This window comes from Vombatus ursinus, unplaced genomic scaffold (genome assembly GCF_900497805.2).
Source record: "Vombatus ursinus unplaced genomic scaffold, bare-nosed wombat genome assembly UNPS02014808.1, whole genome shotgun sequence".
NCBI classification, from domain to species: Eukaryota; Metazoa; Chordata; class Mammalia; order Diprotodontia; family Vombatidae; genus Vombatus; species Vombatus ursinus.
In genome coordinates, this window is record NW_020954586.1 from 6,407,876 (window position 1) to 6,435,737 (window position 27,862).

Genomic DNA, 27,862 nt, shown 5'->3' on the forward strand with positions numbered 1-27,862 from the left:
CGCTGTTGTCTTTCACCTCGGAGCTAACCCCGCAGACTTTCTGTCTCTCTGTCTGTCTGTCTGTCTCTTTTTTAGTGTATTAGTCACTCATACAGACGCAGTCAAAATTTCTGACTTTGGCACCTCGAAGGAACTCAGTGATAAAAGCACAAAAATGTCATTTGCTGGCACCGTGGCGTGGATGGCCCCCGAGGTGATCCGAAACGAGCCGGTCTCGGAAAAGGTGGACATCTGGTGAGTGGCTGCCCCCGCTGGCTGCTGAGTGCCCGGATGCCAGCCCCTTATCCATCCCCCTTCCAGAAGGGCTGCTGAACGCTCTTGAGGCCGCTCCAGCTCAGAGAGCCTGGGATTCGGTGGGAATCAACAGGACGTGGGGGGACAAGCGAGGTTGTGGCCCCCTGATAGCCACAGGGAAGGTGATTGTTAATGCCTGCCTGGCCTGGGAGGGCCTGAGTCTGCTGGGAGAGCTTCAGCTGCCCCCAGGCATCTTCTGGGTCCTAGTTGGACGTCACAGACTCAGGCGTGGCTGCCTCCAAGGAGCAGGTGCTCCCCCCCCCCGCCCCAAGGAAGGTCATCCCTTTCCAGATCACTCAGAAGTTAGCGCCAAAAACAACCCACAAGAACCCAATTTCTGATTCCACGTTTGTGTCCATGTTGTGCCCACAGTAGAATGTGAGCCCCCTGAGGGCAGCTTCACATAGTCCCTGACACATAGAAGGCCCTCAGGAATTGCTTTGGAGTGAGTGGTCTGTATCCTCAGTAGAGTGTCCACTGCTTTCGGCAGATGGTTCCATTTTTGTCCCCATATCTCTGCCCCTCAGCACCATGCCTGGCACATAGTAGGCACTTAAAAATGGAATTGTTCTAGAACTGAAAAGGGACCTCCTTGATTTACCCAGGAAGGGCATGAGGCCCAGAGAGGGTGAGAGACTTGCCCAAGGACACACAGCGAGTCAGGGCAGAGCCAGTCTTTGATGCCAAGGAACTTTGGCTCTAACGACACTCTCCCTCCGCCCCGTCGCCTGGGATCACACACCTGCCGAGTGCTTCTCACGCCTTGTTTCTGTATTTTAGTGTGGTCTGGCCTATGCAGCCTCCCCCCCAGAATGAGAAACGAGATGGGACCTAGGGTCCCTTCAAGGTCTACGCCTATGGTACTTTGATGGCCAGCTCCTGGAGGCAAAACTGTGTCCATTCCTCTCATCTTCCTGTTGCCCTCCAAGCCTAGCTTTGCAGTAGGCAGCTGGGTGGAGCAGGGCAGAGAGCACTGGACTTGAAGTTTGCAAGTCCTGAGTTCAAATCCTAATTAGCTGTGTGACTCTGGGCAAGTCACTTACCTCTCTGTGCCTTAGTTTCCTCATCTGTCAAATGGGGATAATAGCAGCCGCCTCTCAGATCAAATGAGGCAAGCAAAGCACTTTACACCTTAGAGTCCATAGAAGTGGGGACTGTGATGTCACTGTCATCCTTGGCATCAGTAGGTGATCGATGAGTCTTTATTACAATCAATTGCTTTAAAGGAATTAAAGACGACCAGTCAGAAGTCGGACACCTTGAGCCTGATGCTGGAGACGCTTTTCTAGTCTAGAGAACAGGGAGTGGAGTTTGGCCAGGCCTGGGTTCAGATCCCACCTCCGTGTCTTCCATTGTAAAATGCGGGGGCAGGGCTCAGCGGCCTCTCAAGCCTCCTCTGCCTCTGGGTGGGTCCTGTGATGTGTGGGGAGCCCGGGCCTTTGCCTGCTCTAACAGCTGAGTTCCCGCCCTGGGCTGAAACACGCCTCTTCCATCCAAAGCAAAAGTCCCCTGATTTCCAGGCTCCAGGAGCGTGCACAGCTCTAGGAACCTCAGCGGCCACTACGCCCGACCCCCTCATTTTACAGATGAGGAAACTGAGGCACAGGGAGTTTAAGCAGCTTGCCCACGGCCACACAGCCAAGAGGCATTTGAGGCTCTTGTATTTCTTGGTCCCAACAATAATGATAGTGATGACTAGAACACCCCACCGTCCCCACCCCAAGATAAAGCCATTTTCCCTGTGTGTCATCTGATGGTGCTGAGTTTCCCTCCTCTTCAGGTCTTTTGGGGTGGTGCTGTGGGAGCTGCTGACGGGAGAGATCCCGTACAAGGATGTGGACTCATCAGCCATCATCTGGGGCGTGGGCAGCAACAGCCTGCACCTGCCTGTCCCCTCCACGTGCCCCGATGGCTTCAAGATCCTCATGAAGCAGACCTGGTGAGACCTCAGTCTACCTGTCCGGAGCCTCCCTGAGTGCCGGGTGGGGGAGCTCCCGTGGTTCTGCTGACCCTCCCTTCGATGCTGTACACCCCCTTCCCCTAGCCTGAGCCCCCCGATTCCATGCCCCTCCTCTCATCCAGAGATCAGAATAGGGACGGGATGGCACACGAGAGGTGCACGGCTCACATGGGAGATCTCTCCAGGTTCTGTGGTCCTCGGGAGATGTCAGCTCTCAGAAAAGGGCATGGTCGAGAGACATCAGGGTGGAGTGGCTTCAGATTCTGACCCAGATAACTACCCACTGTGTGACCCGGAGCACACGTTCGGCCTCTCTGGACCTCGATTTTTGCATCTGCAAAATGAGGTTGGACGTGATGGCCTCTACACCTAGGAGCCTGTGAAAGGAAAGAAGGAAGGAAGGAAATGAGCGAGCATTTATTAAGTGCCTACTATGTGCCGGACGTGCTCAGCACTATCCAGCTGATCTTCTCCAGCACAACACCCCTGGCCGTTACCACCCCACTTTGCAGATGAGGAAAGTGAGGCAGGTGAAGGTCAATAACTTGCCCCACCTTACACAGCTCTTAAGTATCTGAGGCAGGATTTGAACGCGGGTCTTCCTGACTCCAGGTGCCACCTGGCCGCCTCCAGCCGAGTTGAAAATGCTCGTCATAAAACAGCATCAGCGCCCTCCCCCAGCCCGGCCTGATGCAGCCTCGGAGCCGAGCTCACCAGCCGTCTCTCCCTTCACTTTAGGCAGAGCAAGCCGCGCAATCGGCCTTCCTTCCGCCAGACGCTCCTGCACCTGGACATTGCCTCTGCGGACGTGCTCGCCACGCCGCAGGAGACCTACTTCAAATCTCAGGTGAGGGGGCAGATGTTGTGCCCTGGTGCCCTCCTGGCCGGGCCCCACGCAGCTCTTGCCAGCAGCAGCGACCTGCAGGATGCACGCGGGCTCCTCCGCCTGGCGCTCCAGCCCATCTGCCTTCTTGCCCCTCCCTCATCCCATGCCTCCTCCCTCCAGGCATTCCCGATTTGTCCTTCCCCCCCCACGCAGAACTTGCTTGCACACAGTTGGTGTCTAATAAATGTTTGCTAAATCAAATTGAACTGAATCCCGAGCGCCCTTCGAGGCCGTACTCAGGAGTCTCCTCCTCCAGGAAGCCTTTGCGGATCCCTTCTACTTGCTGCTGCTCCTTCTCTCCCCAAACACCTGGTTTTGACTGACCTGTATCTCCCCCTGTTAGAACGTAAGCTCCGAGGGCAAGGATTGTCCACATTATGTCTTGGTGTCCCAGTGCCCGCCAGAGTGCACACAGTAGGTGCTCCATAAAGGGCCGTCCAGTCACACTGAATGGGATGGTCGGAGCTGCGGGAGCTGAGCCTCCTTTCTTTTCTGGATGGCAGCCCCTCGCCATCCCCAATTAAGTCCTGGTCACTGAATGTGCACGTGGTGCACGTCTCACTCCCTGAGGGTTGGCCTGTCAGCTCCCGTTCCTTCCCTAGGTCAGGTACCCAGTCAGACATCGCTCATCATTTCTGCTGAAGTTGTCTGACCCTTTTGCTGCCCGGACACAGGCCAGCAAGCTCCTCACATGTTTCTCATGAGTCACATGTGCGTAAAGATAAAACCTGCTTCGAGTAGATAAGGCAGGCCCCCATTTTTAAACAACCTTCCTCTCCTCTGTGGGACAAGCCATCATGCCTTTGCACAAGCTGTGCCCCCTGCCTGGAATACTCTCCCTTTCCACCTCTTCTACCCTGGCTTCCTGACATACTCAGCTCCTCCTAGAGGCAATCTTTCCTAATCTCCCATTCCCCAATTGTTAGTGCTTCTCCCTTCATATGACCTCATATAGACTTATCTGTAGAGAGAGCTCCCCTTGGATCCAGGAAGATCTGAGTTCAGGTCCCACCGTGGACATATACTGGGCTTGCAGCCCTGGGCAGGTCCCTTAACTTGTCAGTGCTCTGGGCAGCTCTTGGAGCCTCCTCACCTTGGTTCCCTTTACCAGTGAAATCACAGCTCCCGTCCTGTCCCTCCACTTATCCCCATGCCTAGGATGTCCCCGTTGTGGAACAGAAGCTCCCGGAAGGCAGGAATTGTCTGTTTTGTCCTTGTATCCCCAGGGCCCAGGGGATTGGAGGGACTTAACAGCACACTATCCAGAGACATTGTTCTAGAGAAGAAGGCCCCTCCCGCCTTGAAGGGGCTTCCTTCTGGGAACTCTGGGGAGCCCTGGGCTGCGATGATCTGGTGGGGCAGCTACGGTTCTGACTGTGCCTTGGTTTCCCTTCTTGCAGGCTGAATGGAGGGAGGAAGTGAAAAAACATTTTGAGAAGATCAAAAGTGAGGGGACTTGCATACACCGGCTGGACGAAGAGCTCATCAGGCGCCGGAGAGAAGAGCTCAGGTCTCCTCCCAGGGCTGCCCTCTGTCTTCCCTCTGTCCCACCCCCATGCCTTCTCCTTCACTCGCCGCCATCTCCTGTGTTCCTACCGCACAGCATCCCTCTGGTGGGTAGGATCCAGGAGAATGGCATTCGTCCGTCTGCCCGGTCATTCATTCATTCATGTTTTTCCTTTTAAAATGTCTTATTGATGCTCTTTGTTTTTAAACACCGCATCGCATCCCTTCGCTGTCCCTCCCATCTTGCCCTGACCCTAGACCAAACCGATGCAGGCAAGCAGGATGTTTGGCGGGTGGATGTCTCCTTGAACCATGTTTTTTGTTTTTGTTTTTTTTTTTACTAGGCACGCGCTGGATATCCGGGAGCATTATGAGCGGAAACTGGAACGCGCTAATAACCTGTACATGGAGCTGAGCGCCATCATGCTGCAGCTGGAGGTCCGGGAGAAGGAGCTCATCAAGTAGGCAGCTGGCCTGTTTCCACCCCGCCCCAACCCCTGCCCCGCTCCCCCTGCTCGGCCACCTTTTGTGGGCCCAGGACAGGCAGCCCCAGGGGCAGGAACAGCTCCTGACCTCAAAGCCTAGCCTTGCCTCCACAAGGCTCCATCAGCACTCCGTGGACGATACTGGATGTTGAATGAAATATAAGCAAAAGGGCCTCAACAACACAGGAAATGATTAGGGAGGATCCAGCCGCCATTCTCGGCCTCCCTCGGGGGCTTTCAACGTGTCCTGGACACCAAGGTGGCATTTGTGCTGGCTGGCACCAGCTGGCCCATGCCTGTGCCCATGAGGGCGTCTTGGACTCAGATCCTTGTTGGGAACCTGTCATGGCCTCTTTGCCCCACGCCATGAGCCTCTCCATCATCCTGACAGATCTTTTCCTCTCTGGAGGGTGACCTGAGGGTTTCTTTTGCTTTGGGGGAAATAGAATTGAGTCCTCAATGTAAATAGGGACTGAAATGCAGGATTCAGTTGAATAACTTTGGGATAATTTGTGTCCCTTCTCATACTGGATTACCTGCATAGGCATGTAGTTTTCCAAGCCTATTAAGAGCACTCTGCCTCTGATAGCTCCAGCCAGACCCTGCCAAAAAAATAAATAAATGAATGAAAGAATAAATGGATAAAGAAATGAAGAGCGATTTCTCTCCGTCCCCTGCTTCTGCCTGTTTGAAACGTGGCTTTTCATCTTCTTTCACAGGCGTGAGCAAGCTGTGGAAAAGAAGTACCCTGGAACCTACAAGCGGCACCCCGTGAGACCCATCATCCATCCCAACACCGTGGAGAAGCTGATGAAGAGGAAAGGAGTGTCTCATAAGCCGGGCCTGACGACAAAGCGGTGAGCCGCCTCTGCCTCGGGTCCGAGGTCATGTTTGGTCTTAAGCTCCAAAGGTAGTAGGGACCTTAGGGAGCTCATCCAGTCTCGTCTAGTCTGCCTTCCTCATAGTACAATAAGGAAACAGAGCCAGAGGGAGTTAGGTGACTAGCCCAATGTCACATGGCAGGATTCAAAGCCTGTTCTGTCCCCTGCACCTCTCTGTCTGTGGGTCCTGAGCCCCTGGCTGCTTCTCAGGGATGTTGTGGAGGGAATTCCTGTTCTAGGGTGGCCTGGGCTGGATACATCAATCAGTCAGCATATATTAATCCCTTACTGCCACCAGGCCTGAGCTACAAAGAAAATGCAAATCTGATTCTCCTTTTAAAAAAATTAAGACAACTTTGCCTGTCTCCAGCCCTCTGGCACCTCTCCCATGGTCTGTAATATTTCCTGATTGTTTAATTAACAATCAAACTGACAATTGGCTGATTACGGCGCACCAGCCAGCTCTGTAGGGTCCTGGAGCCAGGAAGCCCCGAGTTTGAATTCTGCCTCCGTGGCTTAGGAGTTGTATGGCATTGGGCTTCACTTTCTGAGCCTCAATTTCCTCATCTGTAAAATGGGGATAACAATCCCCCAACGTGTGGTTGTGAGACTGCAATGAGGAATGCCCTGTAAGTCTGGGCTGACGACCCCTTGACCTCCTGGGTAGAGAAGCCAGCAGCAAAATCTGGGCTAGGAATCCCCGCGGGCCCAGGGCTGTTAGGGCAGGATTCTCCTGCAGGCCTGTGGCCTCTCCTGGCATCTGCAAGTCTGAGCCTCAGAGTCACTGCCTGGGGCCCTAAGGGGGCTCTATGCCTGGCAGGGTGACCCCAGGCCTGGCCAGTGACCCCAGGCCTGGCCGGCTCCAAGGCCGGACGGCATCTCTGCATGTCGTTAGGGACAAGGCCATATGTCCAGGGTCATCCCACCATCGCTCTTTGGTGTCCAGTGTAGATTACCATCCCTTGGCTTGAGTCTGGCCTCTTCAGGGTAACATCTGTCCTCTCTCCCAGGCCAGATCTCCTGCGCTCCGAAGGCATCCCCACCATGGAGGTGGCTCCCCAGGCATCCCCGGTGTCCGGGAGCCCCAAAATATCAACTCCGGGCAGCAAAGGCCGATACCGCAGCAAGCCCCGCCACCGCCGGGCCAACAGCAAAGGGAGCCATAGTGACTTTGTGGCCATCTTGAAAAACCAACCAGCCCAGGAGGCCTCCCCCCAGGGCACACCACCCTGCCCGCCTCCTGCCCCTCTCCATCCTCCCCATCATCACAGCGCCCAGCAACAGCAGTACCCCCAGCCCTCGAAGCCCTCGGCCCACGACCACCACCCCAGGCTCAACCTGCATGGACAGGACATTGCCAACTGTGCTAATAACCTGAGGTACTTTGGGCCTGCGGCAGCCCTGCGCAGCCCGCTCAGTAACCACGCTCAAAGACAGGTGTCCGGCTCCAGCCCTGACCTCATCTCCACAGCCATGGCAGCGGACTGTTGGAAGGGCTCAGCGCCCCCGGGGGGCCTGGCCGGCCCGTGGGCCTGTTGTCAGGCAGACCCCTATGACCCCTGCCTCCAGTGTCAGCTGGAGCCCAGCCGGCCACGCGAAGCATCTTCAGAGCCAGAGACCCAGAGCTCCGGCCTCCATCGGCCCGTGGCCCCGGCCCACGGTGGCCTCTGTGAAGCTGGGCAGGGTCCTGACAAGAGGGAAGCTCAAGAATTCCAGGGCTGCCAGCCTGTGTCCTCCTTCAGCCCCCCGCAGCACATGACCCCTCCGATGCTACCTCGAAAAACGAGACCCCTTCAGAAGGTAAGGCCTGGGACGGGGTCTCTGCACAGTGCCTGCTGGGGTCACCTAGTTGTCATTAGAAACAGAAGCCTTCTCTACCAATTAAGTGGCTGATTGACACCGAGGCTCCCTCTGCCCGGGTTCATTGGCACCAGGGGTCTCCTCTGGGGCCCCCTGCAGAGAGGTAGGAAACCTGGTTGGAGTCACAGCTCTGCCACTGAGCAGCCTGGGACCTCACTCCTCCCCTGAAAATGAGGGGGTCGGCTAAATAATACACGAGGTCCATCCAGGGCTTAGAGCTGGAGGAGCCTCAGACATGATGGGATCCCCCTGCCTCAGTTTACAGGGGCGTCCTCCAGGCCCTCGATTCCGTGGTTACCTGGGTACCAATTCTCTCTGGTCCTCCACCACCTCCTAACCATAGCTTGTCACCAGGGCGCCCCCAAAGGATAATCAGACATGTGCTTGTATGTGTGTGTTATGGGTGAGTGGGTGTCTCTCTCTGTGTCCATACTGAAATCCGGGCCTTGAGAGAGAGGGACCCTCTGTGAGCCCTCGGAGTTTCTGCTCACTTGGGTGGGGCCAACTCTTTGCCGGCTGCCCATAGCATTGAATGAAGAGATAAACTTGGCATTAGGTACTTGAAATATGAAATGAACACAGTAAAACCTCCCTGGTGATTTCTGTATTTTTCACCTAGACGTTTACCAAGGTCGTATGTGTTTTTCCCAAACAAAAATTTTCTTTTTTCTTTTATTTTAGAGGATGGTAGTGGAGGGTGGAAAGGAAGGCAGGAGCCCGAGGGAGGACAGACAGCCTGACTGATCTTTTTGGATTAGAGCTGCGTGGGGAGACTGCTCTGCTGTCCTGGAAGATGATACTAGGACAGCCCAGTGTAGTGGATGGACAAAGCCGCAGCTTGGGAGTCAGAGGCCATGGGCTCAATTCCTTGGAGGGGTTGTTGGTGGGGGCAGGGTCCCCCCTCAGCTTCCTCCTTTCTAAAAGGACCAGGTGACCTCTTGGTCCCTTCCAGCCCTACGGCCCGGATCCTTGACGCTGCTGGCAGCGACAAGGATGAAAACATCTTTTCTGTAAAGGTTTGTAACAGCTGCAGTAAAACCCATCTGTCCTTGTCTCAGAGTGGCGACGACTCTTCGGAAGAGGAAGAAGGAGAAGTCGATAGCGAAGTTGAGTTTCCCCGAAGACAGAGGTAAAACACTGCATGTTCAGCCCCTTCCGAGGTGGCCCAAGGGGGGCAGCTCAAGCTTCGCCACCGTCCCCTTTCCCTGTAACAAATGTATGACAACATTTATTAAGCTCCCACTATGTGGCAGGTACTGAGGTACAGACATAAAAATAGAACCATCCCTGCCCTCAAGAGGCTTCTATTCTGCTGGTACTTTTCTTATAGCCTCAGTAACCAAGGTATAAAAAATGACCTGAGGTATTATTGAATTCATTGGTGAAACCCTGTGGTACCAGAATGGAGAGTTGGGCCAGGATCTCAGGTGTCATGTACTTTGGCCTCCCCCTCAACCCAAGGGTCTTTTTCCTCACTATGTACTAGCCTTGGCCAACCCCGCTGTGAGCATGTGCTGTCTCTCTGTGGCCTTTTGAAGGCGGCCTCCAACACAGAAGAGATGGCCCGAGGCCTCCAGCAATCAGCAAAGAAGGTCTTACCTTCTGCAGACCCGGAGATCTCAGGTCACCCTTAGACGTCTTGGCCCAAGAGGTCACTCTTCAAGGATTCCTGGACGTGGCCCCTCCAAAATCTGTGCAGAGGAGGGTGACTGAGAAAGTCTGGACGCCACAGCAAGGGAGGGATTTTTAGACAAGCTGGCAGGGTTTAGCTGCAGGGAACAAAGACTCCCTGGACAAGCTGCTGCGTAGGACTGGGCTGGTCCATTTGGCAGCAGAGAGCAGAGCCAGGCCTGGTGGGCGGGTGGGGAGAAGGAGGCCGCTTCTAGGAGACTCAGTTCTAGGCAGAGCTTTCTAATGATCAGACCTGTCCAGAAACTGGACCAGAGAAAGCGAGCTCCCTGGCCCTCGAAGTATGCCCACCAAGGGACGGAGGACTTGTCGAGAATATTGCAGAACAGACTCTGGTCCAGGGCTGAAGGGTGAGCTCAGTGATTCTGCCAAGGTCCTTCCCAACTCTCTAGTCTTGGATTCTCTGGTTCCATGATGTCCCTTAGATAGATTCAATGACTCCTTCAGCTCTGTGGTAATCTTCTATACCCCGGTTATTTTTTAATAGTATTTTATCTTTCTAATTGCATGTAAAGACAATTTTTAAAATTCATTTTTTGGTTATTAAATCCTAAAAAAAAGTATTAGTAGATAAAATGACTTTCTGTCCTGTGCTCATTCGGACTAGTCTTAGAAATAGCCACTTGCCTCCTTATGCTGAAAAGGAGCTGAGCCCTTGCTGGCCGCCTCCCGCGCCCCGCACAGCTGCCCCTTAGAATCCTTCCAGGCTCCACTCAAGCCGAGGCTCCTCTGGGCAGCCTTCCCTTGGCTGTGAGCGAGTGCTCCCTCCTCCTGTTCTCAGGAACATCCTTGTCTCTACACACACACTGTATTCCCCTCCCAGGAGAAGTCACTTTCTAGAAGGTGGAGCTTGGTTTCCATTTTTTTGTCCGTGATCCTGGCCCATGCACAGCAGGGTGCCCCCACCAGGCCTTTGATAAGGGCCCCTTGGACCACACTGGCTTGGATTGGAAGGACAGTCTCCAGAGGGGATGGGTTAGTGTGGGGACGGATGGAGGGAAGGGCAGCCAGCTGTGGTTTGGGGAGCTGGGCATTTTCTGTGAAGTCTCCTGGAGCTGCTGCCCCATCAGGGCCAAACTCACTTCCTCTGCTGAACCTAATTACATACACCTCTTCCCACGGGGACCTACAGTCCACAAATCAGAGCTGGAAGGACCTTGGAGAGCATGTAGGCCGACTCCCACATTTTGCAGGGGAGGAAACTGAGGCCCAGAGAGGGCAGAGACTTTCCCAAAACCACGTGAGTCGTTAATGGTGGGTAGGTCCTCAGACTCCAATTCCAGTGTTATTTACTGATCGTCCGCTGGTCAGGGACTGGCTCAGGGTGATTCCATTTCCTCCTTCCATAACAAAAAAACAGCTGCTGTCCCCTGTGGCAGCACACCCTACAAAGTGAATGGTGTCAGGAGGGAGCGGGTAGAAAAGCCCAGCCTGGCATCTAGGAACCAGCGTCCCAGGCCTGGCCCTGCTGATTCACTTCTCTCTCAAATGACTGTTACTTGGGTCAGGCCATTCTTACAGAGCTTTGGTCACCACATGATGGTGAGTTAGGGAGTGGAAATATCATTGCCCATTGTACAGAAGAGAAAGCTGAGGCTTGGAAAGGGGGAGTGACCTCCCCATAGCTGGCCCAACAGCGAGCCAGGATTTGAACACATCATGGCCCCTTCTGGAGCTAAAGTTCTGGGGGGGGTCTGTGACTGAGGGAAGGGAAAGGCCCGGGGGCTCGGGCAGCAACACTGACCGGACTCCTGGCTTTCAGGCCCCATCGCTGTATCAGCAGCTGCCAGTCCTACTCGACCTTCAGCTCAGAAAATTTCTCCGTGTCCGACGGCGAGGAGGGGAACACCAGCGACCACTCCAACAGCCCCGATGAGGTGGGCCACCGGCTGGAAGACCGAGTGGCCGAAAAGCTGGAGGACCTGCTGTCCCAGACCCCGGAGATCCCCATCGAGATCTCCACCCAGTCCGACGGGCTTTCGGACAAGGAGTGTGCCGTCCGCAGGGTGAAGACTCGGATGTCCCTGGGCAAGCTTTGTGCCGAGGAGCATGGCTACGAGGTGGGTGCCATTGGGCGTGGGTGCCTTCCTCACCTTTCTCACCTGCCAGCTTGCAGTGGAGCGGGTAGGGCAGGCTGGCTGGTGGGTGGGAAGGCGGTGGGGAGCCTGCCCAGCCTCCTCGGGATGAGGGATCCCCCTCCCAGAGACTGAACTCTCTTTCTGTTCCTTGGCTCCGCAGAATCCTGGGCCGCTGGGGGAATCCGACTGCGACTCGTCAGACGGGGAGTGCTCGGATGCTACGGTCCGTGCCAACAAGCACTACAGCTCGGCCACTTGGTAATGCCAGCTGGCTGGCCAGGGCAGGCCACTGGCTGCCCGCCCCCAGGCTCCCTGGGCTGCCCCAAAGTGATCTGCAATAACAAGGACACAAGACTTCACATCACGCATCTCTTGAGGGGAAAATGGTGTCCAAATGAAGTGAATTCTCACTGAGCATTTCAATCAAGAATGGCAGGGATCTCTTTTATTGACTCTTCTAGCTACTGTAACATGAATATTTATTTTTGTTTGACATTTTAACACTTTGTACTGTAAAGAGTGAACTATATATGGTATATGTATATATTCTATATACATATATAGAGAGAGACAATAATTTGTTGCAAAAAAAATTAAGAAGGAAATAGAGCAACGTCCCTCGAGTTTATGGGGCCAGGAATTAGTGCTGCTGATTGAATAGGGGACCAGGCCTTTGGGCCCTAGCAATGATGGAAAAGGCAGAGCAAACACCCATTGAAACAAACAGGGAACAGAAAAAAAAATCCCAGCAATATCATGTAATTTGCAAGCAGAGCTCCCAGCTGGAAGAGGGGCTCAGGACTCTGGATGCCAAGGGCTGGAGGCTAAGATGCTCCCTTGGAGTGAACGGAGGCTGGTTTTATTTCTTTGATTTTTGAAGCAGCGTTTCTCCTGTGAGCTCCTGGGCTTCTCCAGGTTCTTCTAGGGCCAGCCCCTGTGTGACCTGGACAGGCACGCTGGCCTCCTGCACAGGTCAGGGAGCCCTGGGGCATCTGATTGCAGCTTGCCTGTGTCTTCTCCACCTCCTGTCCACTTTGCCTAGAGAAGGATCGAGGGCATCTGGGGCTGAGCTTAACAGGGCCAGCATCAGCTTTCCAATAGTGGTTCAAACCCCATCCCTTTAGTTTGTATTTATTAATCCTTTACTATTTAGAGAGCCTCGGGTACCCACCAGGTCAGGTGTTACTCTACAAGAGCCAGACGACATGGGAAGGAAGATTCCCCATTTTACCCTCCACCCCAAACCCTGAAACAGAATGTGATAGTAAGTGTAATATCCTTGGTCAGAGAACCTTCACGTGTTGTTTACCTCTGGGACCTAGAAGGGTCCCTGAAGTAAACCCTGTGTACTACTCAGGGCCTGTCCTGGGGCAGACCACCCACTTCCAGGCCGAGGGCTCAGGAATCCTTTCCAGGGGGGCTTGCTAGTGCTTTGGCCAAAAAAGAAAAGGGAAGGAACTTCAGGGCAGGCTAGTGTTAACCTGGGTCCCATCCCCTGGCCCCTGCTATGCTTTTATGTCGAGCTCTCTCTGCCTCCCTCCTTCTCTCTCTCTTCCCCCCTCCCCCTGCCCCGCCCCCGGCCCAGCAAATCGCGGTGGATTCGGGGCGCCCCCTCCCAGTGTAGGTCGAGGCATAAAAATGGTTCCAGATCAAAGCAGTGTCATTCCCTCCCCCCCCACCCGCCCCCCACACACTATACACACATACAAAATACACACGTGCACACGCATCCCTCCTGTGGGTCTTGCTGGCTGCACCGTGGGGCCAGTTTCCTCGACTCACTGGATACATCTGTTTGTTTACACGTAATGTTGAGACATTGATTTAAATTTTGTGGCTATGATTGATAGCCCTTAGCTAGGATCAAGGAACAGCGGGTTTCCTCCATAGAGCAGTATTGTGCGAGCTAAATTATTCCATTTTATAAAATTTCTGTAGCTGGACTACATGAAAAGTCTTAAGTTATGGCATTTTTATTGTTATTATTTTATTATTTTATCATCGTTGTTGTCACGATCATTTTTCTGTCGATCAGAAGGTCTGGTTTACAGTGGAACACAAATGATTGCGTATTTATTGCTGACAGTGAACTGTGTGATTTTATAAAGGAACAAAAGAAAAGCTACGTGGACGCGGTCCCTGATTGGTCCTTGTGAGTGTGGCTGGGCAGATACTTAGAGCAACAATCACCGGCTGCTGCTGCCGCCTCGGCCGCGGGGCCTAGCCCCGGAGACCGCAGCACAGCGGGCCTTCGCTGGGTGTGCGCTGATCGGGCCTGATCGGGCGAATGGACGAGTGATGGCCGATAAGTCCTACGGAGAAAGCCCAGGCTGCAGCAGGAAGCTGGGGGAGAACTGCCCCGCCAAGCCCAGGGGACCCAGAAAGTCCGGGTCAGAGCCTCGTTCGAGATCGTAGCACCCCGTGTCGCAGGGAAATAAGAGATGGAATAAAACTCCTCCTCCCTCCCAACCCCAGATACCCACGGACTCGTATCTTTGCTAATAGCGGGCGAGGGAGGGTGGTCAGAAGAGACCTGCAGCCGCAGCCCCCAGCCTCCCTGGCTGCGTGTGAGGGCTGCTATCAGGACACCGCGCCCGGCAGAGCTTCTTAAGGGAGAGGGGGGTCTTGGCTCCGTCATCTCCCAGCGCTCCCCCCCCCCCCCCATTATTTCCCCCCCTACCCTAAAACTGTGATGAGGCTGCATAGGACCCGGCCAATTGTCTGGGGCCCCCATCTTAAAGACTGGTAGAATGTCTCTGATGGAAGGGAGCTCGGGACTCTGGCCCGGCTCGGCACGAAGGTCTCAATTTTATCTAATACGTTTGGAGCCTCGCCTTTATATCATGGGAGGGGCGGGTCCAGGTTGAACCCTTCCCTACGACAAATAAAAACAAGCAAATTGTCACCGGCAACATAGGCACCAAATTTCCCCGTTTTCAGATTTAATTTTTAAAAGCAATTTTCTTTTCAGGGTCAGTCCTCCCCCTCTCAGCTTAGCCTCTGTTCTCTTCCAGGGCCCAGCTGAATCCCAAACTGACCCAAGGGATCGGCTTTTGGCTTGGATCCTCCAGGTCACGGGCTACCCCCTTTCCGATGTCATCTCCCTGGAGGGGCCGGCACTCGGTGCCTCTTTAGACATCTAGAATTTAGTCTTAAGTCCTGAGGGACCCTGGGCAGAACAGGGTTAAGGGCGATACCATTCCCTAGACTTTTTTCACCGTCCTGTCCTTGGTCTTCTCATTAATTTTCTGAGCTCTCCTGAGGAAAGCCTGAGTTCTTGAGTTCCTGGGTTGGCCTGGGCCATATCGTCCATCCTTATCGTCCCCACGTGTATAGCCGGGGCACCTGCAGACAGCTGGGCTGTCACCCGGGATCAGCTCTGCATCTGCACACCCTTCTCCATGAGTTCTGCAATTGGTCAGACAACAAGTGTTTATTAAGCACCTACTGTGTGCCAGACACCGTGCTAAGCACTGGGGAGACAACAAAAAGCAAAAGCCAACCTTGGCTTCAGGCTCTCATTCTATTGAGAAAGGTATGGATTGGGGCAACTAGGTGGTGCTGTAGTGGGTAGATCACTAACCCCGGAGTCAGAAGGACCAGAGTTCAAATTCAACCCCAGATGCTTACTAGTTGTGTGACCCTGGGCAAGTCACTTAACTCAAATTGCCTCAAAAAAAAAAAAAGGAAGATATTAATTAAGTTAACGTGAAAATGTTGCAAAATCACTAGGCCCTCCACTAATTACAGGGAGGTACAACCACCAGAGACATTTTATAATTTGTATTGTGGGTAGGATTCTAGCCTTCCAGCTAAAAGGCTATTGGTTGGTTGCCCCCTGTTAAACATACAACCCTAGGCAGCGCAGCCAGGTGCCAATGCTCTGACCACTCTACTTGTTTGTGTGCTCTTGCTGGACGCTGCCCCGACAGCCCACCCCCCCCCCACGCCCCATGTAAGCAGCAAAGGTCTCCCAAGAATAATCCCGGTGTGCACAGTATCAGAGGCAGCTTCCAGACGCAGGAGGAAAAGATTCATGCTCTCTGTGGAACAGGCCACTTCCCGGCTCCCAAGAGCCATGTGTCCCAGGCATTCCCAGGGGCGGGGGCACCACCCTCGGGGCTAAGAACCAGGCCCTTCAGCCAGTGTCAGCCTAGGCCCCTGGGGCAGCCCGGGGCTGGGGAACACTGGCCACCCCCTGGCACGGCGGCCAGGATCCTCTCCCCCACAAGGCCCAGGGGAGGTGTGTGTTCATTTCAGGGGAACCCAGCCAGGGATCAGACCACATTCCCAAGCCCTTTCCTATTGTTTAAGCTGCCCCACTGTGACCCCTTGGAGCAATAATTATGCTCCTTTCCCTTCTGGTCCCCTATTTACCTCCCCGTCTGCCTCGTTTGGGGTCTCACTCACACCTGCTCTTCTGATCCCTGGGGTGGTTTCCTGATGCCATCCTCACTTTTTGTATTGAACGATGTACAGCAATGGGCACCAGAATGACTATCAGAGCAAACGAATGCATGGAATAAAACAAGTGTACGGAGCCGCTCTCTGGTCTTGTCTTTTCCTCGGGAGGTCCGGGTTTGGGTTCAAATCCTGCCACAGACACTTCCTAGCTGAGTAGGCCCTGGACCTCTGCCTGCCTCGGCCTCGTCACTGCTGACCTGGGGCTGATGACGGCCCCTGGGCCAACCTGGAAGTGCCGTCACGGTGCCAGTGTGGACATTCAGAAAAGCCTTGGGAAAAATGTGGTTCTTTTTGGATGGAGGCTGTTGTCTGCCGGGCCCACTGACCACAGGAGCCACTTCGGGCGGTCAATCCGCAGGGCAGGTTTCTCCTCCCTCTTCTGTCCTCCTGCCACTGAACTGTTAGAGGCCAGCTGGCCCAAGCTCCTGCTTTCACAGACAAGGACACTGAGGCCCACAGAGCTGGGCGCTGGCCAAAGGCCACGCGGGGTCAGTGGCAAAGCCACTGACTCCAAATCCAGTCTTCTTTTGTCTGTACCAGACAATTCGTAGGCAAAACTCAAAGTCTACTCGGCTTCATACAGCAAGGGCTCACCAAGATAAGGGGCAAAAATGCCTTTTTCCAGTCTATCCTTTAGCAACACTACCAGATTCCCATTAGGAAGAATAACTGAAAGGCGGTATGAGGTGGTAGAGAGAGAGCTAGGCTGGAGTCTTGAAGACCTGGGTTCAAATTTCTCCTCAGATACTAAATATAATCCTCTCTGAGGCTCAGTTTCATCATCTGTAAAATGGTGACAATAGTGCCTACTAAACAAGGTTTTTGTGAGGCTCAAATGAAATGTTTGAAAAATGGTTTGCAAACCTTCAAATTCCACGTAAACATAAGCCATTATTGTGGCTAAGAGTCAGCAATGTTTGTGAACAAACACCAGGAAAAAACCCATTTTGTATTTATTTAAAAAGCTGTTTTGTGCATGAAGGTTCTCCTAGCAGGACACTGAACCGCAGGAGGAATGTCAAATCCATGGACACACGGCTGAGCTTTGCTGGCCCCCACGTCCCCCCCACAACAGAAGCAGCAATCTGGCCTCGGGAGCTCTGCCCCTCCGCTGGTTGTCAGGCCCCAGGCACAGTTCCACTAAAAACAAGGCAGCAAGCGTTTACTGAATGCCAGCCAGGGCCCAGGCACTGTGCTGGGGTATAAGAACAAAACAGCCCCTGCCCTCCAGGAGCTTACAATCCATTGTAGGAAACAAGAGAAGTAAACAGAAAACACATACAGAGCACGTCCTGGGCACAGAGGGTCACACCAACCCCCCAAGTCCACTGCCCCTAGACACGAACATTCCTTGGGCCTCACGCACAGCCCAAGTGAACAATTCTAGCCAACATCCGAGCATGTGGCCAAGCCCAACGCGGGCGCGAGAGGCCACTGGGCCCCAAGGGCCAAATTTCCTGAGCAATGCCACTAGGGACTCCCTTCCCTGCAGCATCGCAGCTGCCTAGGGTAGGCACCAAGAAAAAGTATCAGCCTGTGCTATCAAACACTGCATCTAACAAACACATTAAACCAAAACAACAGTAAAACATAAAGAGTCTGTTTTGCTGAATTAAAAAATACAATCATTCCCCAAATCATTAATGACAAACAATAAAAGTGAATGTACCACCAGTTTGCTCTGATTATCTCCAGCATATCGAGAGAGAGAGTGACTGAGGAGGGAGGGACAAGAGAGGGCGGGGGTCCAGAGGCAGAAACAGCTGGGGAGGACTGGGCATCCGGGTTCTAGGGCACGCGGCCACAGACGGGCAGGCTCAGGCACCAGGCCCTCCCCTTACCTCTCCTGGCCTGGCCCAGGGTCTTGGTATTATATCAGGAAAAGCTCCTTTCACACGCAGCTCCCCCTCCCGTCACTTAACCCTTGTCCACAGAGTACCGGCAGACTTTGTTCCCAGGGTCCACAGGAAGGTAGTTGAGCCACGAGACCAGAATAAACTTCCCAAGGGAAGACTGACACCAAAGAAGGCTGAAGCGGGATGCCAGGGGCCATAGGACACACCCGAGATCTTGGACCATCTAGTCTAACCCACTAATTTTACAGATAGAAACGACATCCGGGCAAGGAAACGTGAAATCGAGGGGCTCCTGGGCTAGTGCTGCAAGGGGGAGTCAGCTCTGACCAAGCAGAGGATAGATGAGTATGGAAAGGCCGAGAAAAGCCCACGAGGGACCACGAGTGATCTGAGAGAGGACCTGGCCCAACCCCCTCATTTAACGGATAAAAAAACCGAGGCCCAGCGAGCAGAAGGGATGGCTGGGCCCAAAGTGGCAGGTACGGGCCTTGAACCCCGATGGTCTGGCCTTAAACACTAGGTTCTTCCCACTGCCCCACCCTGCCTCTCACGTCAGCAAACAAATCAAAACAACCAGGATGTAGGTCCCTGATGGGTCATGGCAGTAATGAGCCTGGGCTGCCCACCGGCCAGGAAGGGCTGCCTCCAGAGTAGAAGCTTCTGCTGCTGCACCAGGCCAGGCTGAGGAGACCTTCACCAGGAGGACACAGAGATAAGGGAAGGTTTGCAAGGACCCCACCCATCCCGCCGGTTAGCCAAACCAGCCTGGCCCATCATGTCCCCTTTTTGTCATTTCCCAGGTGAGAGCTGCTGGATTCATCCAGACTTAGATGCTTCCGGCTGAATTGTTTGATGAGGGTTCCAGGGACTAATGCCACCAAAGCTATAGCCAGCAGCTTCAGCACCATCCCCCAGGAGAAGATGTCGTCCAGGGAGGTGACGGTCGACAGGATGGAGCCGGTCTGTACGCAGATGAAGTTGTAGGGGATCAGTCCTAGAAGAAGGAAAGGCCGGAAGGCCTGCTGTTACTGAGCAGGCCTAAGGGTTCCACTCTCGGGCAGGTGGTGAGGACCAGGAGTCCTCAGGATGCAAGGGGGTGTCTGCCCTCAGCTACAGGAGGGACCCACCACCACTGCCGGAAGGGGAGCGGCCTATGGGTCAAGGCAGAGAGGGAGTTCTGGGTTCCCTCTGACAGGTGAGATGGGGGGAGGGCCCAGGTCCAGCCGGAGTGCACAAGAAGGCAGCGTTATTGGCAGAAAGGTGAGGCGGGGCTTGGAGCGGGGAAGGGGAAGGCCGTCCTGCTTGGGGCTCCCAGAGTCCCCCTGATGGGGACATCCAATCCAGGGTTCCAGCCGAGGCCCCAGAAGGAGCCTGTCACCGTCTGCCCCCTGCCCTCCAGCACTGTCCCTCACTGGGGGTGGGAGGGTGGCGCTCAGGCCTGCTCTCACTGTCCAATTCACACCAAGGCACCAGGACCAGGCCCAGGGGGTACAGGACAGACGCCCGTTCGACTTCCTCAGTCACAGGTCAATCATTCCAGCCACTCTGAGCTCAGCCAGTCGGGGCAATGACTCCAGCAGGGCTGAGCCAGGCCCTGAGGATCATAGGTTAACGTGACCCCATCTCCATGGACAGGACCCCACATTCTGTCCTGATCTCAGAGGGAAGAGCTCCCTGCCTCGGGTCCTGCTGGGCCCCTTTTCCTCTGCCTAAAAACACGTTCAGTCTAATTCGGGAGGAGATCTTCCCCTAGAACGTGGAGTTAAGAAGGGCTGGGCTCAAATCCCTACACTTAACTACCCCATGCAATGAGGGCGGGAGGCATTCTGGTGTCCAAGATCTCTTCCAGCTCTAAATCTGTGATCCCAAGCAACTACAAGCTACCGGCCTACCCCTCACTTTTACACTCCACCAACAAGCATTTACTAAATGCTTACCAAGGGCCAAGCAAGGGAGCATCAAAGAAAGAGCAAAACCAGCGCCTGCCCTCAAGGAGCTTCCATTCTAACAGAGACCACAGAAGAAGGAGGCCTTGGAGCAGCCGAAGGAAGCCAGCGAGTCTAGAAGGGCAGAGGAGGAAGGAGGGGACCCTCCCCCACATCCCCCACCCTGTCCCCTGCCCTGTTCTCCTCGGCCTCCTCTCTCCTCTCGGCATCCTCCCCGGAGGCCTCCGACTCCCACGGACAAGTCGCCACATGAATGCAGAGCCCCCCACTGCGCTCCTGCTGGCCTCCTCTTCCTGTCCCCAGGGCTCCGAGCTCTCTCCAGCCAGCCCATCTCAAACCTCGGATGCATCTCTGAGACAGTTTCCTTCCTCACCTTCGCTTCTCCAACACTCACCAGGGTTCAATGATTCTTCTTCCCTGACTTCTCCCTTCAGTTCTCACGTCCACTGCCCACTGCCCTGGGCGACCCCTCCCCCTTGTCCAATGACCAAAGCTGCTTCCCCTGACCCATCCAGGCTGCCTGGCACCGCCAAGTGGGTGTGGGTCTGGCAAGAACCTGCTTTCATTAGAAGCACTGGCAGAGGCCACAAAGTAGAGAGAGAAGAGAACTGGACGGGATATCAGAAAGCTCTGGGTTCAAATCCCACTTCAGACCCCAGTCGCTGTGTGACCTTCCCTTCTCTGCGGACACCATGGCTTCAGATACCCCTTCAGTCTTGATGGAGGGAGAGGGGGCCCGCCAGCAAAGAGGGCAGGAGACAGACCTGGGGTCTGGGCCACCAGCCTAGCGCTTTACGGCTAACAACATCCAGATGAAGTAGGGAGTGCAAGGGTTACCCCATTTTAGGGATGAGAGGTGATGGGATGACCCCCAGGAGGGCGGAGCCAGGGCGGGTCTCTCTTTTCCTTTCTCTTACTTCACATTTTCTGTCTGTCTTTCTTGCTTTGCCCATCACTCACCGCTCTAAGAACTTCGAGCGGGTCCCCGTCATGCCAAGAGCATAAAACTGCCTCCTCTGCCAGGCACACACTGGCCTCAGGACCTGCCCACGTGGGTCTTTTCCGTCGTCCTCACTCCCCCGCTGCAGCCAAATTCAGCATCCAGCTGTTCTTTTCTGCATGCCATCTACCGCTTCTGGGCATCTGCCCAGGGATACCCCAGCTACCTGTTAATTTTCACCATCAAAACACCTGCTTCTCCTATGACCATATTGTCTTGATAAGCCCAGGTTTTAGAGACCTTTCAAAAAACCTAGCTAGCTTGGAAATGTCTGGCCCTCCCTCAAGGCGACCCAGGCCGGCTTCCCAGACCTGTTCTGTGCCACTGGACCGGCCGGGCACAGGGCGTCTCCCCATCCCGCTCGATCCTGCCACTCCTCAGGCCCGAGAGCCAAGGCCCCTGCATCCTCCATTCCCACGTCCACCTACCCTGCGCGGGAACGGCCTCCCCACTGTCCCGGCACAGGCCCCCGCGGCTGCCCCTCCTGCTGAGGCTCGGGGTGCCCAGGCCACAGCCGGGTCCCTCCCGCCTTTGCAGCCCCTGCAGTCCCCAGCGCCAGGCTTGGCACACAAGGCGCTCACCCAACAAAGCCGCTCACCCAGCAAAGGCGCTCACCTATGAGGACCGAGAAGAAGAACTGAATGATGGGGACGTTCAGAACCGGGGACGAGAAGTTCAAGAACCAGTTGGGCGTCATGGGGAAGAGTCTGAGGAAGAGCAGGAAGAAGAACAGGCTGCTCCTGTTGTCTTCTACCTGCAGACGGAGCAGACGGAGCGAGCGCGAGTGAGCGTGAGTGGGCGCCTGGACAGGTTGCTCACAGCCCCCAGGGCTGGGGACAAACGGGACGAGGACCACGGAGCAAGAGCCACGTGGGCCGATAAAGGGTCCGCGCGCATTCCTGGGTGGTCACAAGGATCCCCGTGCCAGGCACTAGCAGGGGTAGGCCCTTCACACTTGCACGCTGATGACTGACAGGCTTGGAGTCTGAGGCCTGGGTTCAAATTCCAGCTCTGCCTCCGTCTACCTGTGTGATCTCCAGCAAGTCACCCAGCCTCTGTGGCTTCTGCTTCCTGACCAGGAGAATGAAGGAAGGCCCACGGGGAGCTGGCCCAGCTCTAAAGCTCCAGGCCTCGGCCAATCAGGGCCCTCATCACCAGCAAATTCCAGTGCAGCTCAGTGTAAAGAAAATCATTCTGAAAGCCCCGAGAAGGCCTGCAGAGGCCCAAGGAGGCCGGACAGGAGGGAGGTGGACCCGGGATGCAGGACACACCACACTCAGATGGGGGTGGGACAGGAGCAGGGGAAGGCGGGGGTGGGGGTGGGGGTGGGGTCAGTAATGACGTTACCAAAAGAAAGGAAAGATACTCATTGAAACATTCCAAAGAACACACGCAGCAGAGCAGTGGAGGATGAACGTGAAGACACACGGACAAGAAGGGCCGCGTAAGCGGGAGGGGGCCCAGAGGCCCAGTCTCCTGTGTAATCCTCCTTTTCTGTTCTGTTGCACATGGAAATGCTCTTTTTCTGATGTTTGTTAACTGAGTGTGAAATAAAGCAAAACTGTTCAAATCCAGCGTGGGCTAGAAGCCTGCCCTGGCCTCCCACTCGTGCATCTCCGCGAGGCCGGCTGGCACATATCTGAAGGACTGATGCTACCTGGCCCAGCTGATGGCCCGCACAGGTTTGGGTCCAGAGGGAGTGACTCGTAACGTGGGAATGGCCCACCAGCTTAGGGGAAGCCCACGGGCCTCCTGTGTGAGGCTGGACAGCGGTGTGATGGCCGGCAGGGCCTCCTGGAGTCCCCAGAACAAGCACTGGCTCTCATCCAGAGGCCACAGAGGGGCCTCTCCCTCAGCCCTCTCCCTCAGTGGCTGCACAGAATAGCTGGGAAGCCTCACGGGTCCTGCTTTTCCACCCTGAACATCCGGTGGCCCCAAGAATGATGCCAAGGCACCCTAGGTATTGACCTCCTTACCTTTTTTTGCAGCATGGCCACCTTATCGGGGAAATAGGAGATCACCAACTGTTTTCCAAAAGCACTGGAGAGCAGGTAGCAGCAGGTGGCGCCCACTGAGGCCAGCACACAGCACAGGATGAGGCCTAGCCATGGTCCAAATAAGGCTCCGGCCAAAATGTTCTGCAGAAAAAAGGCGAAGGGCAGTGCAGGGTAGGACAGCAAGTCAGTGAGCCCGGCTGCACATCCCAGCCCTATCCCAGGCTAGCGGTGAGACCTTAGGAGGGTCATTTGCCTTCTCTGGGCCTCAGTTTCATCATCTGCGAAAGAAAGGGTTTGGACTAAATGAACTCTCAGTCACTTCCAGCTCTCACAACCATCCCGGATTCCTTGGACAACAAACCAGCAAAGTCTGCACCTCTCCAGCATCAGCCAGACTACAGCACAAAGTGGGGGGGCAAGCCCGGCCGGCCCCGCCTGGACCTGCAGCCTTCCTAGGCTTCCTGGGGAAGTCTCCACACCATGGAGGCCACAGAGGAGAACAGGAGCCAAACATGGACTCCCAGAAAATGGGACGGCTTCCACGTCATAGCAGGGTCGTTTCTGAAAACGTACTCCACTGGCTGACTGCGGAAGCCTGGAGGGAGGCTTTCTCTCTGGGACCCACGGGTTATCTCGGCAGGAGACAAGGTCTAGGACCCCGGACATCTTTGCTCTCCACTGTGGCTACAAGCTGAGGCCAAAAGGTGGGAGGCCATTTCTATCCTCCGGGTTTTTTCTCCCCACATTAAGCAAGGCAGGCTAGGCAGGGGCAGGGGGGTTTACCAAGAAGCTGGAGCCCGGGATAGCGAAGCACTGTTTATAGAGGTAGGCACTGCAGAACAGCAACAGTACATAGGCCTGGTGCTCCCCCTTATAGCTCTGTAGAAAGTCCGAGAGCTCCCGGAGTTCTTCCAAGTCTGAAGGAAACTTGAGCACCCTGGGGGAGATGAGGAGAAAAGGCGATGGAGACTGGGGGGGAGGATGGTGGACAGGCCGGCCGCCCCTGACAACGCTGGCCCCTGTGAGGCCGCACACGCTTTATCATCATCCGCTCTCTACGGGAAGTAAACCAAGATGGGCCGAGGAGAGGGCGCGAGTGTGTGACACAGGAAGTGTGGGAAGGGTCAGGAGGCCTGTCTCTGGTCTTGGTGCTACCTGGGCAGGTCACTCACCTGGAAAATGAGAAGGCTGGACTAAATTAAGCTAGTGCCAACAGTCGAGGGCTCTACTGTTATTTTTTTTTAGACCAGATCTGTGATTCCCTTGTAAGGACCTTCCAGGAAGGAAACTCTTTTACCAAAGCTGATAGGCACCAGCTCTCCAACTTCCAGTCTGCCAGGGCTTCTCAGGCGAAATGATTTTGATTTCATGGTGACAATGTACAGACCTGGGTTCAAGTCCTGCCTCTGACATACTGGCTGTATGTGTCCTGGGCAAGTCACAGCCCCCCAGGGCCCCAGGAAGCCTCCAAGCCTAGCTTCACTCCCATCACCTTTAATGAGACGTCCCTGCTGAAGCTAACACCTTCCAAGGGCTACCCTTCCCTTGCGACGCTGGCCAAATGGAAGTTAGACTCTGGACTCCAGGCAAGGGTTCCAGGGCCAACACTTCACTGACGCATCTGCCAGGGCAAGTTTTGGACCCACTATCTAATCTCAGCAAAATCCTTCCTTCGCACCGAAAGCTTCCTGCCTCCTTCCAAAGTCTTTTGGGCATGGTATGAAGTGTGTAAGGGGATGAAACTCAAAAGAATAACAATAGACTTGTCCTTGTTTTATTCTGGGGTGATGTGGCTCCCTATGTGAGAGACGGGAGAGCTTGACCTGTATCTAGCACTGAGAGGCTAAGGGACTCCCTCTGGGGCCAAACAGCCAGGAAGTATCCAAGGGAAAACTTAACATTGGCCCTTCGTGACTTCGGGGGAGTGGTGGACCCCTTTGGCAGTCTAGTAAAGCCTAGAGTCGTTCTCAGAAGAATGGTTTTAAATGCATAAAATAAAATACAGAGGATCACAAAGGAAAATAGTTATAAGGAGATTTAAAAAAAAACAAAACAACAAGTTCTTGGCCTCAGGTTAAGGACCACTTATATGTCATCCTTTATGGGGAGAGCCACTGTGAGGATTAGATGAGATACTGTATCTAAAGCACTTTATAAGCCTTATTTCACAATCTAATTGCCCACTATGACAATTATTATTATGAATTCCTTCAGAATCATGTCTATGGCCATACTGCCCTTTTGCCCCCTGCCCCTTTGAAGCTAGGCAGGATCAGAGCTGGTTAGGATTTAGAAGAGAGACTCCCTGGGAATATCGGGCGTTGGGTTGTGGGGGGAAGGGGAGAGTTGGGGTTTTTTGGATAATGGGTAAGGCACTGGACTTGGGAGTCATGAAGACCTGGGATCAAAGCCTGCCTCAGACCCTTCCTAGCTGGGTGACCCTCGGCTTTCTCAACTATAAAATGAGAATAACAGCACCTCCTTCCCAGGGTTGTTGTGAGGATCAGATGAGATATGCAATGAGCTCACAATCTGTGAAGCCCTGGCACAGTACTGGGCATACAGTAAGTGCTATATAAATGCTAGTCATTGTTCTCATTATGACCCTAGTACTATGTACTTAATGCAGCTACTCCAAGCTACTATTCCAAGATATTCCAAGGTCTCCTCCTCTCCTAAGCTTCTCCATCCAGCACAACCACCTAAGCCGTGGCACGGGGGCTTCCAATCCCTTTGCCATCCTGACTTTCCTTTGTCAATGTCCTTTACAAAATGGGGTGCCCTGAACTGAAGGCTCCATCAAACACCTGAAAACATAAGAGGGAACCGGAGGGGGAAGGAAGTCAGCTGGGGGCGGAGAAGGTAGGAGGACAAAGATGGCATCACAGAACATTAGGGACAGAACTACCCTTAAACTACCAGTTCAGCCCCCTCCCGATTAAGGCCCACAGTCACAGCAGAGCCCCGATTTCAAACCCAGCTCCTCAGAATCCTTGTGCCTCCCACTGTCATCACCACACAACTGCTGTCAGTGGGAGGAGGCGGTGGGCTAGACACGCCCTCAGAGGTCCCGCCTTCCACCCCCTCCACTGGGGTCCACAGAGGTTGGGCATCTCATCCAGGCTCACACAGGGGAGTGAGAAATAAAGTGGGATTTGTAACCAAGTCCTCTGCCTCCAGGGCTCTTTCCACTGGACCATCCTGCCTCGTTTTGGGGATGCCTGCTCATGGACCAGCGGCAATGCAGCTGAAGAACGAGGGCTATCTCCTGGCTGGGTGACCCAGGATAAGGCACCCACCCCCCCCTCCTGGCTGGCAGGAGGCAGACCCCCTCCTCCTGGGCGCTGCTCACTGCTGCCACGCCACGCCAGGCGGTGCCACTTGCCCCCATTTGCCCCGTGGCTCCATCCCAGACTACAGCCCCCTTCCCTGGCCCCCCCCAATCCCCTAGAAGTCTTGTTTCCCCCATTAGAATGTAAGCCACTTGAGGACAGGCGCTGTCTTGCTTTGTTATTCCCATCTTCAGCCCTTAGAATGGGACCACGCACACAGCAAGAGCTTAATAAATGCTTTGTCAATCGTTCATCCCAAACCAAGTCCGGATTTAGCGGCAGAACGCGGAGAGATGGCCCGGTCCATAGTAAAATGGTTGCCCAAGATACTGAGTGTCAGAGGCAGGACTTGAACCCAGGTCCTCTAACTCATCAGGACGTAGGAGAGTGGCGAGGGGGCGGGTGTACTGAGAATGGGGGGAAAGACAGGAGTACGTTGGGCAGGACAAGGAACCAGGGCCACCGGAAGTGGAAGCGGGACTAAACCCACCAGGAGGGCAGAGGTGATTCACCGGAAGTGGAGGCGGGACGAGACCCTCCCGCCGGAAGTGGGGTCGAGGCCGCGCTCCTTCACCCATCCAGCCCGCTCAGACCTTCCCCCTGGCCCAGGCCCTCTCCCCGGCGCCCCGACCACAGCCCGAGCCTGAGGCCTCATGGTACCTGGGGCCTGGCTCCTGGCCTTCCGCCTCCTCCCCCTCCTCTCTGGGGCGGGTCTCGGGCCTCGGGCTCCGCGGCAGCCGGGTGGACAGCAGGTACAGGGAGAAGGTACAGACGGCGAAGACCAGGAGCAGGCCGAGCAGGGGCCGCATTGCCGCGCGCCTACACCCGCCCCCGGGGCCGGAGCGCGGACCTTGACAGGAGGGGGCGGAGCGTAGCCGGCCCCGAAGCTGGCCCCGCCCCCCGCATCATCTGATCTGACGAATAGAAGAGCGGCACTGCCCACTGGGGCTGGCCCCGCTTCATCTCTAGCCAATGGGAGACAAGGAAGGAGGGGGAAGGGGCGGAGCAAAATGGTGCCCTAACCTGATAAGTTTGGAAGTTGTTTTTCCCCCCCTTCCCCCCCCCCCCCCCCCCGAACCGACGAATAGGAAGAGTGACTGGGAGAGAAGGGGCGGAGCCAGGCTCGGCTCTGTCGCACTGCTCCTCACCTCACCCTTTGTTTCTGCCAACCAGCGGGCGCTAGCCCTACCTAGAGAGGCGGGGTCAATCCTAGCTCCGCCTCCGACCCCCACCCCTGGCCCGAGTGGGTGAATGGGGCTTGTTGAGGCCCCGCCCCCTTGAGGAGGCGGGGCAGAGAGCGCGCGAGAGTGACTGGTAGCTCTAGCGTTCCTTCTAGGCCACCCGGGGGCTACACAGGGAAACTGAGGCCAGGAGGGGTCACACAACTGGTCAGTAGGCAAGCCAGGGCTTCTGACTCGCAGCTCAGTGGTCTGGGTTCAAATCCTGCCCCAGGGCGTCACAAGCTCCCCAAGCTTCAGTTTCTTCATCTGTAAAACAAGGGGATCTAAGACCTCCATCTTCTGCTCCATGCCAGCTCCGTGTTTTTCCGCCCACTTTGCTCCTCTCGCCACCATGTCCTGTCCTATTCCAAGGTCAAGCTACAGTGAGAGGATCGGACTGGATGGCCA

At 55.0% G+C, this 27,862-nt stretch overlaps 2 protein-coding genes across 14 annotated transcripts in view; one reads left to right on the top strand and one right to left on the bottom strand.

The window, feature by feature from the left end:
• MAP3K13 (mitogen-activated protein kinase kinase kinase 13) overlaps window positions 1-13,238 on the top strand; it is a 191,839-nt gene extending 178,601 nt beyond the window's left edge. For all 6 annotated transcript variants that reach the window (XM_027875296.1, XM_027875295.1, XM_027875299.1 and 3 more), the window contains 10 exons: window positions 76-234; window positions 2,075-2,233; window positions 2,993-3,101; window positions 4,541-4,650; window positions 4,991-5,107; window positions 5,851-5,988; window positions 7,023-7,812; window positions 8,931-9,001; window positions 11,324-11,621; window positions 11,800-13,238. In XM_027875296.1, coding sequence (XP_027731097.1) covers window positions 76-234; window positions 2,075-2,233; window positions 2,993-3,101; window positions 4,541-4,650; window positions 4,991-5,107; window positions 5,851-5,988; window positions 7,023-7,812; window positions 8,931-9,001; window positions 11,324-11,621; window positions 11,800-11,901 — 2,053 coding nt within the window. In that variant the 3' untranslated portion in view covers window positions 11,902-13,238. The remainder of the gene's footprint in view (window positions 1-75; window positions 235-2,074; window positions 2,234-2,992; window positions 3,102-4,540; window positions 4,651-4,990; window positions 5,108-5,850; window positions 5,989-7,022; window positions 7,813-8,930; window positions 9,002-11,323; window positions 11,622-11,799) is intronic.
• A 355-nt stretch (window positions 13,239-13,593) lies between these two features.
• On the bottom strand, window positions 13,594-27,063 carry TMEM41A (transmembrane protein 41A). Of its 8 annotated transcripts, none has more exons than XM_027875308.1 (8): window positions 26,895-27,063; window positions 23,686-23,839; window positions 22,882-23,043; window positions 21,521-21,659; window positions 15,143-18,953; window positions 14,858-15,047; window positions 14,320-14,514; window positions 13,594-13,951 (listed from the first exon to the last, which is right to left on the bottom strand). In XM_027875308.1, exons 1-5 carry the CDS (start codon window positions 27,041-27,043, stop codon window positions 18,733-18,735), a joined length of 825 nt encoding a protein of 274 aa, XP_027731109.1. In that variant the 5' UTR covers window positions 27,044-27,063; the 3' UTR covers window positions 13,594-13,951; window positions 14,320-14,514; window positions 14,858-15,047; window positions 15,143-18,732. The 8 variants fall into 8 exon arrangements, with proteins under 8 accessions (XP_027731109.1, XP_027731107.1, XP_027731105.1 ...); XM_027875306.1 differs by having other exon boundaries at window positions 14,837-15,047; XM_027875304.1 differs by having other exon boundaries at window positions 14,678-15,047.
• Between the last annotated feature and the right edge of the window lie 799 nt (window positions 27,064-27,862).

Bases quoted from the DNA above. Each gene is read 5' to 3' on its own strand.
- TMEM41A (XM_027875307.1), bottom strand. From the start codon at position 27,043: ATGCGGCCCCTGCTCGGCCTGCTCCTGGTCTTCGCCGTCTGTACCTTC. The intron at 23,840-26,894 runs GTACCATGAGGC...CATCTCCCCCAG, and splicing joins GGCCAGGAGCCAGGCCCCAG to GGTGCTCAAGTTTCCTTCAG. The intron at 23,044-23,685 runs GTAAACCCCCCT...TTTTTTCTGCAG, and splicing joins TCCCGGGCTCCAGCTTCTTG to AACATTTTGGCCGGAGCCTT.